This window comes from Saimiri boliviensis, chromosome 11, assembly GCF_048565385.1.
Source record: "Saimiri boliviensis isolate mSaiBol1 chromosome 11, mSaiBol1.pri, whole genome shotgun sequence".
Taxonomy (NCBI): domain Eukaryota; kingdom Metazoa; phylum Chordata; class Mammalia; order Primates; family Cebidae; genus Saimiri; species Saimiri boliviensis.
Genome location: NC_133459.1, coordinates 9,241,053 through 9,259,255, shown reverse-complemented (window position 1 = coordinate 9,259,255; position 18,203 = coordinate 9,241,053). Strand labels below are relative to the sequence as shown.

The 18,203-nt window shown below is 40.2% G+C and overlaps 1 protein-coding gene across 15 annotated transcripts in view; it reads right to left on the bottom strand.

Moving 5' to 3' along the window:
* The window catches only part of KIF1B (kinesin family member 1B), a 183,698-nt gene that overhangs the window by 64,140 nt on the left and 101,355 nt on the right, over nucleotides 1–18,203 (bottom strand). The window contains exon 21 of one of the 15 annotated variants that reach the window (XM_039473795.2): nucleotides 3–16,995. The exons of the other annotated variants lie outside the window; for them this stretch is intronic. Coding sequence (XP_039329729.1) covers nucleotides 15,511–16,995 — 1,485 coding nt within the window. The 3' untranslated portion in view covers nucleotides 3–15,510. Of the gene's footprint in view, nucleotides 1–2; nucleotides 16,996–18,203 lie in introns of those variants that run through there. 15 annotated transcript variants of the gene reach the window in all.

Genomic DNA, 18,203 nt, shown 5'->3' with positions numbered 1-18,203 from the left:
ATGAAAAGAAAGGAGACAACATGTAGGAGAGAGAAGAAATAGGAGGGCAGGAAAAGAGACAGAAGGAATATTGGGGGAAGTACAGAAGGCAAAGGACAAAGAAAAGAGACAAAGGCAGAAAACAATAATGAAAAGACATATAGAGAAATGTTTAGGAAAAAACCCACAAAGCACACAAGATGGTGTGTAATGGGTAAATGCTATAAAAAAAAAAAAACTCACTACAATATATGTTTCTACTCCCTCAAAGATTCCATTCTTTATCTGGGGTGGTGGTAGGAGAAAGGGGGAATTTTTAGGCAAAATTTATATATATATATATCTTAAGTGTGTTATAATATATTCAAGTAATATCTTACACATCAATAAATTCCAGAGAAAAATAATATTGAAAATGATTAAATTCACCAGTATCACCAAAAATCTCAATTATCTAACTCTTTGGAAGAAAAAGGAAATTAAGATTGTAGACTTTGGTGCTTCCTATGGGTGAAAAATTACTATCTTTGATCAGTAGGATGACTTTAGCCTTCAGGTAACCAAAATCTCATAGTGCTATTAGGACTGAAATAATTTATAGATTGTATTTAGTTATTCAAGTAAGACACTTTATTTTCAATATGCAATTATAAGATGGATTATTGGCCAGGTGTGGCTCACGCCTGTAATCCCAGCACTTTGGGAGGCTGAGGTGGGCAGATCACCTGAGGTCAGGAGTTCCAGACCTGCCTGGTCAACACTGTGAAACCCCCATCTCTACTAAAAATACAAAAAGCAGCTGGGTGTGGTGGTGCACGCCTGTAATCCCAGCTACTTGGGGAGGGTGAGGCCGGAAAATCGCTTGAACCAGGGGGGCAGAGGTTGTAGTGAGCTGAGATCACACCACTGCACTCCAGCCTGGAGACAGAGAGAGATTCCGTCTCAAAAACAAAAAGATGAATTATTATAATACAAATCAAATTTATCCTTCATTTTACCATCGACTTCATGTATTTTTCAGTAAGGGTAATATCATTCCCAAAGAGGCCAAAAAATGGTTCTCGAGGATGAAAAAATCTTAGCTCTTTTAATATATAAAGCACAAATATATACAGTGTACAGCTATGTAGTATATCTGAGTTATTAAAATCTGATGGTGGGTAGGGAGAGATTAGGGGACAAATGTCTAAAAAGTTTCCTTTGGCTGTTAATTTGCAAAACTTGAATTTTAGTGAAAATAAAACAAGTAGGATTAAGTAAGAGACCTTCCAGCAGTGAAATACTAAATTATAGCATAAGCATAGCATTTTAAGATTTACTGCCAGGGTTTCCTTCTTCTTTTGGTTCCCTAGCAGTGACCCAATTACAGCCTGTCATGAGACAAAGGGTGTAAGTATGACCATACACTGCTTCCAAACAGAGCTCTCCAAGTCCCACATCAAACATTCCATGCATCACAACCCAGTGCTGAAAGCCCTTTAGTAAGTTCCATTACAAAAGAAGCTCCCAAAGCAATGCTCAGAAGGATGCAAAAATCCTCTATGGTTCTGGTCATTTGTCAGTTAGTTTCACAAAGGAAGTGTTCTCTCTAGATGGGCTGGCAGTGACCAAGACCAACAGCCAACTACATAGCTTTATTAGATATCTAAACACACTTTTTAAGGACTACACATTAGGAAAAAAAGAAAAAATAAAGAAAAAAATTAAGCAAGTAAAAGGCTTGGGTTTGGGTCCTGCAAACTGTTCTTACTAGTCTTGTAATTCTGAGAAAGTTAAATCCTCTCCAAACCTCACTTTCTTCATCTTTAAATGAAGATTTTAGCATTTGACCTGCCTACCATACAGTACTAGAGGAAGGACCAATAGGTGAACCATTTTAAAAACATGTCAAAGCCCTCTTACATGGTAATACACTATCAAAATGTCAGATGATGGCTTTTTTTTTTTTTTTTTTTTTTTTTAGATGGAGTCTTCCTCTGTTGACTAGGCTGGGCAGGCTGGAGTGCAGTGGCACAATCTCAGCTCATCACAACCTCATGCTTCCCAGGTTGAAGCGATTCTCCTGACTCACCCTCCTGAGTAGCTGGGACTACAGGTGTGCACCACCACAACCGGCTAATTTTTTTATATTTTTAGTAGAGAAGAGGTTTCACTAATTTGGCCTGGCTGGTCTCAAACTCTTGACCTCATGATCCATCTGCCTTACCCTCCCAAAGAGCTGGGATTATAGGTGTGAGCCACTGCTCCCAGCTTCAGGCAATGTTTCTTTCTTAAAGGTTATTTTTTAAGTATACTTAGCAACTAGATCTTGGTTTCCAAATGCCATTGCCACTAAAAGGAACCAGGGCTCCTTGAAAAAATTAGCTGCTTCCAGGTTTGAAGCAAGGAAAGTACAAGGTGAGTCTGAAACATTTGGTGTCAGAAAGGACGGAAGAACTCAAACACTACTGGGGCTATTTCAAAAGGACACAGGATCCCACTGGCTAATAAATCAACAGAAAAATAACAGTACATTGAATATAGAAAGAATTCATGACTCCTTAGTGATACTGAAAGAAGGAGAGAAAAAGGGGAAGCTCTTTTCTTTAAATAAAATTTTTTTTAAAAGCTAGCTAATTACCAGGCATGGGCATGCACTTTTAATTTCAGCTACTTAGGAGGCTGAGGCTAAGGCAGTTACTGGCCTCCCAAAGTATTGGAATTATAGGTGTGAGCCACCATGCCTGATGATCAGGCCTGTGAATAGCTACTCCAACCTGAGCAACATAGCAAGATCCCATCTGAAAAACAGAAACAAAAAAAGGTAGCTAATAAATGCAGAAAAATGACAACTGGCAAATCACCATATTGCAACCCCAGATGTAATAACTGAATCAAGCAAGGATCATTAATAAATGCTAAAATAGGCCAAGCACAGTGACTCAACGCCTATATCGTTGCACTCTGGGAGGCTGAGGCAGGCGAACTGCTTGATCCCAGGAGTTCCAGACTGGCCTGGGCAACATGGCCAAACCCCATGTCTGCAAAAATTATACAAAAATTAGCCAAGCATGGTGGCACACACCTGTAGTCCCAGCTACTCAAAAGGCTAAGGTAGGAGGATCACTTGAGCCCAGGAGGTGGAGGTTGCAGTGAGCTGTAATTGTGACACTGTACTCCAGCCTGGGCTACAGAGCAAAAGAACAAACAACAAAAAGCTAAAATAATTGAGTAAAAGATGCATGGAAAACAGAATATGAATATAATCCAAAGTCCATGCCCAGATACCTATTAATAAGAAGGGAAATGATATATTTACAATGGAGAGAGCTGGGAAACATCACATTAACCAAATTTACAAAACTGTAACATTATCGATAATAGGAGAAATTGACATTTTATGTCTACTGATGTGATGCAATGGGAAATACATATTACCATTATAGCAATCTTTTTCTTTTTTCTTGGAGACAGGGTCTCCTTCTGTCACCCAGGCTGGAGTGCAATGGTACAATCACAGCTCACTATAACTTTGACCTCTGAGGCTCAAGTGATCCTCCTGCCTCAGCCTCCCAAGTAACTGGGACTACAAGAGTGAGCCACCATGCCTGGCCCCTTTATAGCATTCTTTTTTTTTTTTTTTTTTTGAGATGGAGTTTTGCTCTGTCACCCAGGCTGGCGTGCAGTGGCACAATCTTAGCTCACTGCAACCTCTGTGTCCTGGGTTCAAGCGATTCTCCGGCCTAAGCCTCCTGAGTAGCTGGGACTATAGGTATGCCCACCACACCCAGTTAAATTTTGTATTTTTAGGCCGGGTACGGTAGCTCATGCCAGTAATCCCAGCACTTTGGGAGGCCGAGGCGGGCGGGTCACCTGAGGTTGGGAGTTTGAGACTAGCCTGGCCAACATGGTGAAACCCCCTCTCTACTAAAAAACAAAACTCACAAAAATTAGCTGGGCATGGTGACGGGTACCTGTAATCCCAGCTACTCAGGAGGCTGAGGCAGAAGAATCACCTGAACCCAGGAGGCAGAGGTTGCAACGAGGTGAGATCATGCCATTGCACTCCAGCCTGCGCGACAGGGTGAGACTCAGTATTAAAAAAAAAAAATTGTATTTTTTAATAGGGAGGGGGTTTCACCATGTTGGCCAAGCTGGTCTTGAACTGCTGACCTCAGGTGATCCACCTGTCTCAGCCTCCCAAAGTGATGGGATTATAGGTGTAAGCCACTGCACCCGGTCCCTTTATAGCATTCTTAACAAAAAGGTTTAACCTGAATCTAATATTGAGGAAACAATCAGACAAATCAGAATATGGCCTGGACACTTCAAAAATACCAGTAGAATGAAAGATTTTAAAAATTATAACCAAATGAAATATATAAACCTTGACTGGATCTTGGATTAAAACATTCCCTTTCCTAACATTTATATTTTTGAAATAATTAGGGAATTTGAAAATGGACTGTTTATAACATTGAATCAATACTGAATCAGTATTAAATTTCTTGGATGGCATAGTAGTATTATGAGAATATTCGTGGCTGGGTATGGTGCCTCACACCTGTAATCTCAGCACTTTGAGAGGCTGAGGTGGGTGGATCACCTGAGGTCAGGAGCTCAAGTCCAGCCTGGCCAATGTGGTAAAACTCCATCTCTACAAAAACACAAAATTAGCCAGACATGATGGCGGGTGCCTGTAGTCCCAGCTACTTGGGAAGCTGAGGCAGGAGAATCGCTTGAACCCAGAAGGCAGAAGTTGCAGTGAGCCAAGATCTTGCCACTGCACTCCAGCCTGGGTGACAAAGCAAGACAGTTTCAAAAAAAAAAAAAATTATTGATTTTAGGAGAAAAGCATGGAAGTATTTGGGTAAACGGTTATAGTATCTATAATTTTCTTATGATTCAGAAAAAATACATATTAGTACAAGTATACAAAAGTTCATTCCAGTATTTTTTTCAGCTTCTCTGTTTAAAATGTCTCAAAATAAAAACTTGGGGAGTAGGGGAAAAAAACTATATATTACATGGAATTATTTTAGCAAAAAGAGAAAGGCTGATGGTTTACCTAAAAATCGTCAGGTAGAAAAAAATGTTAATACTTTATCTTGAGGATTTCTTCAAGAATAAGTTGACAGGTTGGTCAAACTATGAATGAACATAAAATCCTCCGACTTTGACAGTTTTGAGGATGACCTTCCCCAACAGCTCTGGCTGTGCTTTAGTAACCAAAACAAACATGGAAAACTTCCCATAGCCCTATAAATCTAAAAACTTTAACTGGGCCAGGCGTGGTGGTACGTGCCTGTAATCCTAGCACTTTGGGAGGCTGAGGCAAGTGGATCACTTGAGCTCAGGAGTTTGAGACCAGCCTGGGCAACGTGGTGAGACCCTGCCTCTACTAAAAACACAAAAATTAGCAGGGCATAGTGGAGGGCATACGTAGTTTCAGTTACTTGGGAGGCTAAAGTAGGAGGATCACATGAGCCAAGAAGAGGAGGTTACAACGAACCGAGATTGTGCTACTGCACTTCAGCGTGGAGGACAGAATGAGATCCCACCTCAAAAACAACAACAGGCAAAAAACAAACAAACAAAAAACTTTAACTACATTTTGACCACAATTGGTAGTCAAAATATCAACATCATCTATTGAATTGGCCCTCTCCCCAAATCAGGCTACTTACGAACTTTTAAAAAGGACATTTCACATATCACCATTTCCCACAACAAGTGGCTAATGAGATTTACATACTATTGTTCTATTCATTTCATGATAAAAACTAATTATGGAAGGCACATAATATATTTTGGCTGGGAGCAGTAGCTCATGCCTGTAATCCCAGCACTTTGGGAGGCAGAGGTGGGTAGATCACCTGAGGTCAGGAGTTCAACACCAGCCTGATCGACTGGTAAAACCCCGTCTCTATTAATAATACAAAATTAGCTGGGCATGGTGGCGCATGCCTATAATCCCAGCTACTCGGGAGGCTGAGGCAGGAGAATTGCTTGAATTCAGAAGGCCAAGGTTGCAGTGAGCCGAGATCATGACATTGCACTCCAGCCTGGGCAACAACAGTGAAACTCCGTCTCAAAATAATAATAATAATAATAATAATAATAATAATATATTTTCCAGTAGGCATTTATGTTTATAAGAAATCCTAACTAGTTCAAAATATGCCCCATATTTATAAAGGCACAGCACTGGCTGTTCTCTTTTCTGGAATGTTCTCTCCTACCCACCTACTCTGGTTTTTAAGCTTATTTTGTATTTGGAAATGTTAATGTTAAACATGAATTATTACAATCTTCCCAATAACTTTATAAAGATGGTACTAAGCCAGGCGCGGTGGCTCATGCCTGTAATACCAACACTTTGGGAGGCTGAGGTGGGCAGATCACCTGAGGTCAGAAGTTCGAGACCAGCCTGGTCAACATGGCGAGACCTGTCTCTACTAAAAACACAAACATATTAGCTGGGCGTGGTGGCATGTGCCTGCGGTCCCAGCTACTTGGGAGGCTGAAGCACGAGAATTGGTTGAACCTGGGTGGCAGAGGTTGCAGTGAGCCAAGATCATGCCACTGCACTCCAGCCTAGGTGACAGAGCAAGATTCTGTCTCAATAAAAACAACAACAAAACACCAAAATAAATATGGTACTATAGTTAGCCTCATGTTAAAGAGAAAGAAAGAGATTAAGCAAGTGCTAAAAATGGGACCTGAGCCCAGGCAATGCAGACCATGCTTTTAAACCATTATCCAGTCATCCACTCAGCAAATACCTTTTGTGCTCCTACTATATGCCAGATGCTAGTGGTCAATAAGACAAGGGTCCCATTGACAAGGGAGACAGAGGTGATGCACAGTAAACAAAACATACACTGATTTTAGTGGAGAGTACTTGTATGGAGAAAGATAAAGGTAAGGTTAGAGGCTACCAGGGAGAAGAAAGGGAAACAAACTTCTAGACTAAGTAGTCTGGAAAGGGTTAAGCAAACATGCAGAGGTCTTTGGTGGGGGTTTTTCTCCTCAAAGTAATAACAACAAGTACCAAGGTCTTGAAATGGAAAGAAGCACCACGTATCTCAAGAAAAGCAAGAAAACTTGTGTGGATGGAATGGGAGAGTGGGGAGAAGGGTAGGAGATGCAGCAGATGTAGTCAGGTGGCAAATGTGTTAAGGACAGCCTTATAGACCATGGTAAGGTCCGGGGATATTATTCCAATGGAAACCACTGTGTGGTTTAGAGCTGGGATGTGTTTTAAGAACATTATTCTCTGTGGGACTTTGGAGGAACTGTGGAAACAAGAACAGTCATGAGGCTGTCACAGCAGTGTCCAAGGTAGATGGTGGTGGCTTTGACTAGGGTTATTAGCAGCAAAGGTGGTGAAAAGAGATGGAGTTAGGATATGTTTTACAGGGAGAGCAAACAGGACCTACTGATGATCTGATCATGAGATGTGAAGAAAAAGAGAAACAACTTTAGCTGAGCTAACTGCTCCAGTTCAGATGGATTAAATGTAAGGCGCCTGCCAGCGATCTGGATGTCAGGCAGTAGCTGTATGTCAGCATCTAGAGCTCAGGGGAGGGGCCCAGGCTGGAGAGAGGACACCTGAGAGTCAGCAGAAGGTGAGGCGGGGCAGACAGAATGACTCCCTGGGACTGGCTCTGGCTCCCCTGCTGAGTAGCTGTGTGACTCTGGTAAAGTATGTAAAAAGGGAGTAATACCTACCTCACAGGAGAGGGGTATTGTGAGGACTCGATGAGTCAATACATGTAAAAGTTGATGTGTATTAATACATGTAATACATGTTCAATACACAAGTTATCATTATCTTCAACATCAGTATAAAAATGGAAGGGGGAACAGACAAAGATATAGAAATAGCCAAGGTCCGTGGCCAGAGACCATGAAGGAGCAGCTAGAAAGGTTGGAGGAAAAGAAGATGCCAAGAGAAGTATCCCATGAAGTAAAGAGTAGGCAACAGTGTCAAATGCCAGAGATGCAGTAAGACGAGGACTGAGAAAATGTATTCAGTCTGTCATCAATAAGGGCTCTCAGGACCCTGATAAGAGCGGCTTTGGTGGTGAGCGGGGGAGCAAGAGTCTGACTAGATGAGTTCCAGCAGGAATGAGGATAGGAAATAATGGAAAGAAAAAACGGGGCCAGGAAAAATGGCTCATGCCTGTAATCCCAATACTTTGGGAGGCTGAGACAGGTGGATCAAAAAAAAAAAAACCTGAGGTTAAGAGTTCGAGATCAGCCTGGCCAACATGGTAAGACCCTATCTCTACTAAAAATACAAAAATTAGCTGGGCATAGTGACGTGCACCTGTAGTCTCAGCTACTTGGGAGGCAGGAGAATCACTGAACCTGGGAGGCGGATGTTGCAGTGAGCTGAGATTGTGCCACTGCACTCCAGCCTGCGTGACAGAGTGAGACTCCATCTCAAAAAAAAAAAAAACAAAAAAAACCTTTTACAACTGGTGACATGTGTGCATGCTGGCAGGAATAATCCAGAAGGAGAAAAACTGATGATGCAAAAGGGAAGAGGGTAAACCTACAGCAAGTTCTTGAGAGGGTATGGAATGCAGGGAACACGGGCTGGGCTGGGAGAGGATTAAGGACAGTTCATCCACTAATAGGAAGGAAAGCTCAGTATAGCTATGGATGGATCATTCAGGCAAAACTAGACAAAATCCCTTTGTCTAGAAGGAAATTTCTTCTGATTGCTTCTTTTTTCTTCAGTGAAACAAAAACATCATCAGCTAAGAGCAATGAGAGGCTACCTTAAAACCTTTCAGAGTACCTTGTATTTTTTCATCATGGCACTTGTCACAATGTACTGAATCACTACTGGTGTGGTTACTAAAGTTGTCTCCCTCTGTAACTCTGAGAATTTCATGAGCCCAGGACCACACATTTGTCACTTACCACTTATCCCAGCAACTGGCATGTATCTGTCTTCCAGATCACATACACAGTCATATACTGATCTTTTAGATAAATATTTATCAGAAGTAGCTATCTTCTAGATCAGGGGTCAGCAAACTATGGCCTTTGGGCTAGATCCAGTCCACTGCCCGTTTTTATAAACACAGTTTGACTGGAACACGGCCACCCTTGTTCATTTCCATATTGTCTCTGGCTGCTTTCCTACTGCAACAGAGTTGAACAGTTTCACAAAAAAGACTACATGGTCCACAAAGCCTAAAATATTTACTATCTAGCCTTTTACAGAAAATACTGATCAATCCCTCATTCCAGATCACTGGTTATCAAAGGTGGTTACTGGACCAGCAGCATCAGTATCACCTGGGAATTTATCAGATATGCAAATTTATAAGGTCTTGCCCCAGCCCTAGTGAATCAGAAACTCTAGAGGTGGGCCCAATAGTGTGAGTTCTCATAAGACCCCCAAAATTTTAATGGACATTACAGTTTGAGAACCACTTTTCCAGGTAATGGATTCATATGACTGGCAAAAATGAACGAGACAGATATGGCATTTATTCTAGGTGAGTTTATGTTCTCATGGAAGAACCAAACAAGTACAAAGAAAAGATAATTACAGGCTATCATTATTGAAACAGTGAGTCAACCTGTGGTGGGCTAGGCAGAAAGAGCTCAGGAGCTCAGGTCTGGAAGGGGAGGGAAGCATGATAGAAATGGGCTCCAGGCTTGAGAAGTGCAAGAGCCCAGAGGTGGGAAGAAATTTGCCATGTACAAGGAACAAAAGGCCAGAGTGCAGTGTGAGAGTGAAAGCGTTAAGAGTGGGGGCCAAGCAGCCAAAACACGTAAAGCCTTGGAGACTAAAGTAAGACTCAGAATCTTAAATGCAATGCAAAGCACCTGAGGCTACTGACAAGACATGATTTATATTTTTAAAAGATGATGTTGGTTGCTATGTGGACAATGGTTACAGGAGTCAAGAATAGAAGCAAAGAGACAAGTTACGGTACTTCAGTACTCTCAATGAAAGATGATGGTGGCACAAGTAGGGCACCTCTGAGGTGGTGATATTTAAGGTAAAATCAATATCACCATTCTGAGTTTTCCTGTTAGGCTGTTTTTGACATTAGACGCTTGGCTCCTAATGGCAGATTATAATTAGCAAGCAATAGCTGGAAGGAAAATATCCACACCCAAGATGATACCCCAGTTAACTTTGCTCCTCACTACCAGCAGCACTGTGTGGGCACAGTCTCATCAGCACAATGTTACTGCACATATCACACTAATATTCTGTGTCACCCTATAAATAGTAGGGACATTGCAACTTTTCCATTAGTTTCTCCAACAGCAGAGGAATACAAAGTACCTGAAGAAAAATCGTATCAGGCCAGAAGCAGACCGATTCCAGATTTCATATTTAAAAACTCATGGAGATTTTGTATTTTACCCTATGATACATGATTATGTTGTTTTTAAGTATTAAAAAATAATGTCAGGTTCAAATTTTCATTGAGACTACTGGTCCACTCCAGAAAAATATTCTGCTTTGTTCTGTTTCCTCTCTAGTGTACCACTGATATTCTGGGTGAAAAAAGGCAGACATTAAAGGAGAAAGAAAAGCTGCAGAGTCACTCAAAACTTTTCAGAAATTTAGTGTCTACCTATATTATATGAGGGAAATAAATCATTTCATTTAAAAGAATTCAAATCAAGACTATGTAAAGAAAAAACTGAGAACACGGTTAAAGTAAACTCAGATCAGAAAGTGATCTCCTTATTTATCTTTTGTGAGAAAATATTTTATGTAAGTGAAATGTGGCATAAAATAAGGCTGAAAGATCCCATTTAAGGTAGAATTTTGTTAAACAGAAATATGTAGCTAAAGCAAAAGCTTTAAAACTAAGTTCACGTAGAAATATTTTTTAAAAAGATTTGATTTACAATCATCTTCAGATGGAAAAGCAATAAATAAAAGTCAAAAACTAGGTTTAGTTAGCATTACCTTGCTTTCCTTTTCCCTCTTCCCACATAGAGAGAAATCACACTTTTAAAAGATGACTTCAACTTTTATTGAATGAGGTCTTTATTTTTTAACATTACAAACTAACACTCCCTTTCTTAAAAGGCAGATCTTACACTCAAAGACAATCTTCAAGCATTTTTTGTTGTTTAAGAAATTGAGGGGGAAATCCACAGTTCATTAACAAGAAGATTCAAAATTTCATTTTACAGTAATAATGGGACAACAACTAATACATTTCACAATCAAAAGTGGTTCAAGCTAAGAATATCTAGAACAGGTATTAAAATCTGAAAAAGATGACACAAACTGGACAATTACGAGTGTCACTTATCACAATTTTGGCTCTAATAGTACAGAACAAATGCTTGTTTTGCACTGCACCTAAGAAGGCTCCTCCGTTAAGGTACACCAGGACACAGGCAGCATCTCCTCCGCCCAGTGATTTATACAAATCATTAAGGCGAGTCTACAATGGACCAATAAGGCACTGGGACACAGCAGCTAACTTCAGGAAGTCTATGTAACTTCCTGTAGTAAAACAGCCTTTAATGCAGACATAGGTATGACAAATTCAGTGTTTTGTTTTGTTTTTCAGCGTCAACCTGTACCTAAAGCACAAAAGGTCACTTCAAATCACTTCAATGTAATAAACAATTCCCATTCACCACATTACTAATGAAAAGAGAAATAATTCACTGGGCTAGAAGGAATTAGAAGCAGGAATAAATAAAATGCCCTTTGGTTTGGATTTATTAAACAAAATGTCTTTAACTTTCCAATGAATACCATTCTGGTTTATGAAACTATACCAATTAATTAGGACTCTTCCATATTACCACTGTCAGATCATCACATAACTTCAATAGCACAAACACTTTCTCCCGCTATAATAATAGCTAGGGCTACCTCAACAATAATGGTTTAATTATGACCATTTCTCTTTGGTCTTGTGGTATTTAAGCTTAGAGAGAAATCACATTAAAAAAACAAACAGGCCAGGTGCGGTGGCTCACGCCTGTAATCCCAGTACTTTGGGAGGCCGAGGTGGGTGGATCACGAGGTCAAGAGATCGAGACCATCCTGGTCAACATGGTGAAACCCCATCTCTACTAAAAATACAAAAAATCAGCTGGGCATGGTGGTGCATGCCTGTAATCCCAGCTGCTCAGGAGGCTGAGGCAGGAGAATTGCCTGAATCCAGGAGGCAGAGGTTGCGGTGAGCCGAGATTGCGCCATTGTACTCCAGCCTGGGTAACAAGAGCAAAACTCCGTCTCAAAAAAAAAAAAAAAAGAATTAACAAAAAAACAAACAGGTCGGGCACAGTGGCTCACATCAACCAACATGGTGAAACCCCATCTCTACTAAAAATACAAAAGCTACCCAGGCATGGTAGCATGCACCTGTAATCCCAGCTACTCAGAAGGCTGAAACAGGGTAATTGCTTGAACCCAGGAGGCAGAGGTTGCAGTCAGCCAAGATCACACCACTGTAATCCAGCTTGGGCAACAGAGCAAGACTCTGTCACAAAACAGCAACAATAACAAACAAACAAACAAAAAAGTAATATGTGCCATACCAAGAGTTCACAAAAGGACGGCACTAGTTACTTATTCAGTAAAAGATTCAATTAAGCAATTTTATTCATACAAAGTTATTTTCTAGGATAAGCATTTGCTCAGAAATGCATCATGGGGCATAGATAGCAGTCCAAAAAACCTTGGTTAATTTATTCCTGGTCATCTATGAAATTAAGGGATCCTTTAGCTATCTAAACAACATTTCAGCAACATGAGGATACCTGGGATTAGTAGATGAGGCACAAATATAAACCCAATTCTTTGGAATAACACTGTGGACATAGTCCTTACCATAATCCACAGTTGTAAATGAAAATATTACATAACTCTTCATTCTGCAGTGTTTTGTTTTGTTTTGTTTTGTTTTCTTGAAACAGAGTCTCCCTCTATTGCCCAGGCTGGAGAGTTGTGGCGCAATCTCCGTTCAATGCAACCTCCGCCTCCCGGGTTCAAGCGATTCTCCTGCCTCAGCCTCCTGAGTAGCTGGATTACAAGCACACATCACCACGCCTGGCTAGTTTTTTTGTACTTTTAGTAGAGACTGGGTTTCACCATATTGCAGGCTGGTCTCAAACTCCTGACTTCATGATCCATCCACCCCGGCCTCCCAAAGTGCTGGGATTACAGGTGTGAACCACTGTCAGACTCTACAGTGTTACCTAATCACCAGTGGAAAGTAACTCATTCACTCCCACGGTTTAGTGGAAAACAAGGGTATCTGTCCATAACAAGATTAAAAGACCACTGTAAGAATGAAAATATATGGTCCTACTCTATGTTATCTCAAGTTAGGGAAATGAGAGCCCATTTTTGCTACAGAGTTGAAACCCAAATAATATAATAAATATTATCTTAAAAAAAACACACACACGGGTTATCACTCTGTCACCCAGGCTGCAGTGCACTGGTTATTCATAGGCAAGATCCCATTACTGATCAGCCTCGGAGTTTTGGCCTGCTCCATTTCCGACCTGGGATGGGTTCACCCCTCCTTAGGCAACCTTGTGGTTTTCCGCTTCAGGGAGATCACCATATTGATGCCAACTTAGTGCGGACACCCAACTGGCATAGCGCACCACAGCCCAGAACTCCTGGACTCTAGTGATCCTCCTACTTCAGCCTCCTGAGTAGCTGGGGGCTGTAGGTGTGTGCCACCACACCTAGGAATGACTATTTTTAACTTTACTAAATAAATTGTGTCTAGAAAGAAATAGCACATTTATGTCTAAAGAGGAACAAAAAGGTCAACTGGGTTTATACAAGACGCATTGAAGTGACTGATTTGAAGCAGCCTATCAAGTACATTCAAACCAAATGGCACAGGAGATTGTCATCTCGGTAAGTCAACCCACTACAGACATCATTTACCCATGTCTAATCTGCCATAAAACCTCAGTTGAAGACTTCAACTGTTCTAGCTATGAAAGCAAAAATACCTCTCAAAGCTTCTCTTTTTAAGGGAAAAAAAAAAAGTTAACTGGAAGCAACTTTCTGTGCATTAAGTATTTTTTAGAGGCAAAGAAAAAATACTATGATTAAAAATAATGTGTTCTAATAAAGCATAGTGCCCACATGCAAAGGAAAAAAAAAAAAAAACATAATCACAATTTTTAAGGCTTCCTTGAATGCTAACTGCTATCTTGGTTGTAGTTTTTCTCATCATTTGGAAGACAAATGTTTGCTAGATGATTTCATGTGACTTAGTAATCTTCCAGAACACGAAGTTAGGCAATTTCAGACATCTCTGGCTCTTCAGACTGCCTCTTAGAAACGTTTTTGACAACTCAAGAGATAAGGAACGATGTAGAAGATGATTCTTTTCTTTCCATTAAAACCCATCTTTCATAGTGGATTTTCCAGTGAGGCAAACTGAGATCATAACCAAATAAAATGAGGTATTGACACAATAAATGTTCATCAGGACTTCGCCTTCTTGTCTGAGTGTCTACGAGCATTACTACTGCTAATCAAAGAATAGTTTATCACGTATCATCTCCTTTATTCCAAACCCAACCAAAGTTAACTTTTATTTCACTGTTTCATCAACTATTGGAAAAAAGCAGCACCACAGAGACATACGCTGTAGCTTTGTCCTCACGTCCCACCTCTTCCCTCTCAGGCCAAATATCCTCCTTACAAACTTATATACACTGCTGAAAGCATGTATGCAAGTTTTTTGCTGGTATTTCTGTTGGCATGATTTCGGTGAATAATTCACTTTGTGTGCATATGTGTCAAATGACACACTGAACTTCAAAACACAAACCACAAACAGAATCCCAGACACAGTGTCAATTTACAGATTCTGGTATGACAAATTTCATACATATTCTGATACATTGAAAAGAAAAAAACTATTATATGAGTTTTTTTGAAAAGTAGAGAATAAAAGAAGATGTGGAAGTTCTGAGGAAGATGAAAAGCTATGTATAATGTTTGAAGATATGTTTGAAGACCTTTAGTTTTGGCTTATGAAGATTCTAATTGTATTTAAATAAGGGAACAGACATGAATGAGAAACCCAAAGCTGTGTCCACACAGTTGCATGTCATTTTTAAACCAATTTCTAACATTTAGGAGAATAACGGACACTTAAATTTGCTTATCAAATTCTCCTTTTGAAAGTATAAACTAAGAGGCAGGTCTTTCTGGATGTCAGGTTAATTTATAGGCATTATAAAAACATAACAAATGTATACCAAGATGGGACAAGTCTGTGTAAGTATATTAATTTTCTAGGCACCAAAAAAGGAGGAACGTTTCAGAAAAAGGAGTTCTTGATGCTTTATCCAAAATTTCAGAAACTGCCCATTTATGGTATACAAGCAAAAGGGAGGTGTTGAAACTTTTACCAGTGTTTTAACAATATAAAACCAGTTAATATTTATAATGTAAATAATAAGAACTCAAGGTCAAAGGTAGAACCAAATCAAATCATGAGCTAATACGGTCTGATTCTTCCACCATGATTTCAAGTTTGTCCAGTAACTGATTTATACTGTGGTTTCTCGACCAGCTTTGAGATTGGGTGCTGAGAACTGTCTCCTCATCCGCGGAGGTGTCACAAACTGGCTACAGTGGCTGGGTTTGTCAGTCGGCTTCTGATAGGAAGTGGCTGCACTGCCCTCTAACTGACCTCCAGTGTTATAATTACAGTAAGACTGACGGTGTTGATGAATATGGCGCTTTGCCTGGAAAGTCTGCACATCAGCAGTGGAGTGGCCACTGTGGGAGTTTAATGACTCCACGGAGGCAGATGCCTGGCAGCGCGTACTTTTCGGCTGGCCATTATTGAGAGAATTGCTTCTCCAACGTAGTTGAGGTGACTGTTGCTGATTATTAACATGCTGCTTGCTAACTTGGATATGATCTTGACTTCTCATTCCTTGAGAGCCCCATGGTAACTGGGGATCCTTAAAAGCTCCTTTACCCCCTTTTTCTTGGCTCTCTTCTTTATTCCCTTTCCTTGCTTCATCATCTTTTGGAATTCTAAGCTCTATAACCTCATCTTCTGTTATGATGATATGTGTACCAGGACTCCACGAGTTTCTGTGTTTAGGGTTGCTCTTAAAGGGGAAGCGGGGCTTCCGGTTCTCAGGAGGGATGAACCTATGAGGTACATTCTGCCGACGAAGCTGCTTCGTTATCTCCTGCTGTTGCAAGTTCTTAAACCGAATTTGCTCTTGCCTCATCCAGCGCAGACGTCCACGTCTAAAAGCTGGATCCCCATTCATCAGCTGGGAAACACGTTCTTCTTTTGCAAGTTCTCCACTATCTCCTTTACTTACATTATTGTCAGAGGTGCTACTAACACCAGCACCAATAGGCTCCTTGGCTTTGAGGCTTCCTGGGCTTTTCTGTTCCTGAGATCCAATCAGTGGCAAGACTTTCTCCATTTTGAGCATTTTATTTCTTAAGACTTTTATCTCCTCATCTTTCATGTTATTTTGCTTTTTGACTTCTTGCAAAATATCTTCCAGTTTGTCTATATGAACCTTGAGGTCATCTACATCAGTGCTGCCTTTCCCAGTGGCCATGACGTCTTCGATCTTCTCATCCCCAACACCAACAGTATCCCAGACATCCCTGGCCACTGCCCTCCAGGAGTCCCGCTCATTGGGGTCTTTCTTGCCATACATGGCACAAAGCTCCTTCATCTTGACAATGGCCAGGGCTTCAATCTCCTGTCGACTGTGCCTGAAGTCGTTGAGAGCAACCTCATAGCAAATCTCTTTGACAGCCTGAATTTTAAGATCTGAGATCGTGACCCACTTGGAATCTTTACTCAAGCGCCTTCTTTGGGGTATCTGATACATTTTAATTGGTTCTCGTTTCTTCCCACTGCTGGGGAGGCCACATTTTTTAACAATGGTTTGCAACTTGCTGGGAGGTAGCTTTTCTCTCAGAGAAGTAATCAGTTTCCAGCTCTCTTCACACGACCTCTTGTCAGAATCGTCCCCGCTATCAGAATCCGCGTCCTTTGGAAAAACAAAATCAAAAAATGGCCCCAAAATAACCAAAATTAAAATGTAAAAAAGGAAAATTAAATTTTAAAAAAAGCAAGCAAAAAAGCCTTAACCAAATTTAAAAATATAACCAAAAAGACTAAAAAACAAAACAAAAAAAAACACCCCTCAATGTGGAAATCTATTAAGATATATACCTATGTACATTTCTATTAATATAAAGATATGTTTATTTGGTGTCCCTAATCCAAATTTCCACTTTCCGGCTTAAGTGATGAAATTTGCCACCAAATTTCTTAGAAGGATTGACAACAGGGATGAGTCTCTCACCCTATGGTCACACAAGATTATTCAAATGGCATGACTTAACAATCCCACTATCTAAAGAAAATGAAGTAAAACCTAGGCCCCACACATCATGCTAACAACTCATGCAGACACTTCCCCCACATTTGCCTTGGTTATTGCTGTTGCTTCTTCCAGAATCTCTTTCCCCCATGAGTGAGCACAGATGCCATAGAAAGATGTGACGAGCAGGCGGATTAACAAAGGTTAGTAAGGCTGTAGGACGCCAAGTTTTGTTTAGCTTTACTAAAAAGAGCAGCCCTAGAAAAAAGTTAGAAGATGAGAATGTAGAAAAAGAAGCAATCAAACAGGGATGATGTTAAAAACGCTAAAAATCCATATGAGCAGACCATGTAAGTTCTTAATCAATCAAATGGTATTTTTCTGTAAGACAAGAGGGTTTGAAAATCATCTTTCCATCAGCAGAGGATTTGCTACTTTTTTGTCATGTTAAATGTATCCATTTTAATTGTACAATTAAAGTTTGTTATCTGGATAACAAGGAAGCATTTTTTTTTAAAGATCCTCATAGTGGGTGTGTTTTGTTTTTCACACATACAAATCAATAAATATCTCACCTCCAAAATTTTGAGAAATAAATTACCAACAAAAATTAAGCTGGGCAAATATACTTCCCGAATATAATTTAAAATTCCCCAAGTCATATTTTAGTAAGTACAACTTAGAGATGTTTTCTATCTAGAAAACCTAGGACATTTTTAGCTATTTGAAGAATATCACTTTAAGTGACAACTCTTTCAATAAACACATAAAACACAAAGATTATACTCTGGTCACATAAAACTGATCCACTTTAAAAGGTATCTTTAACCGTCTTTCCAGGTGTCTTTGCACCCTTCCCTCTTTTTCAAAAA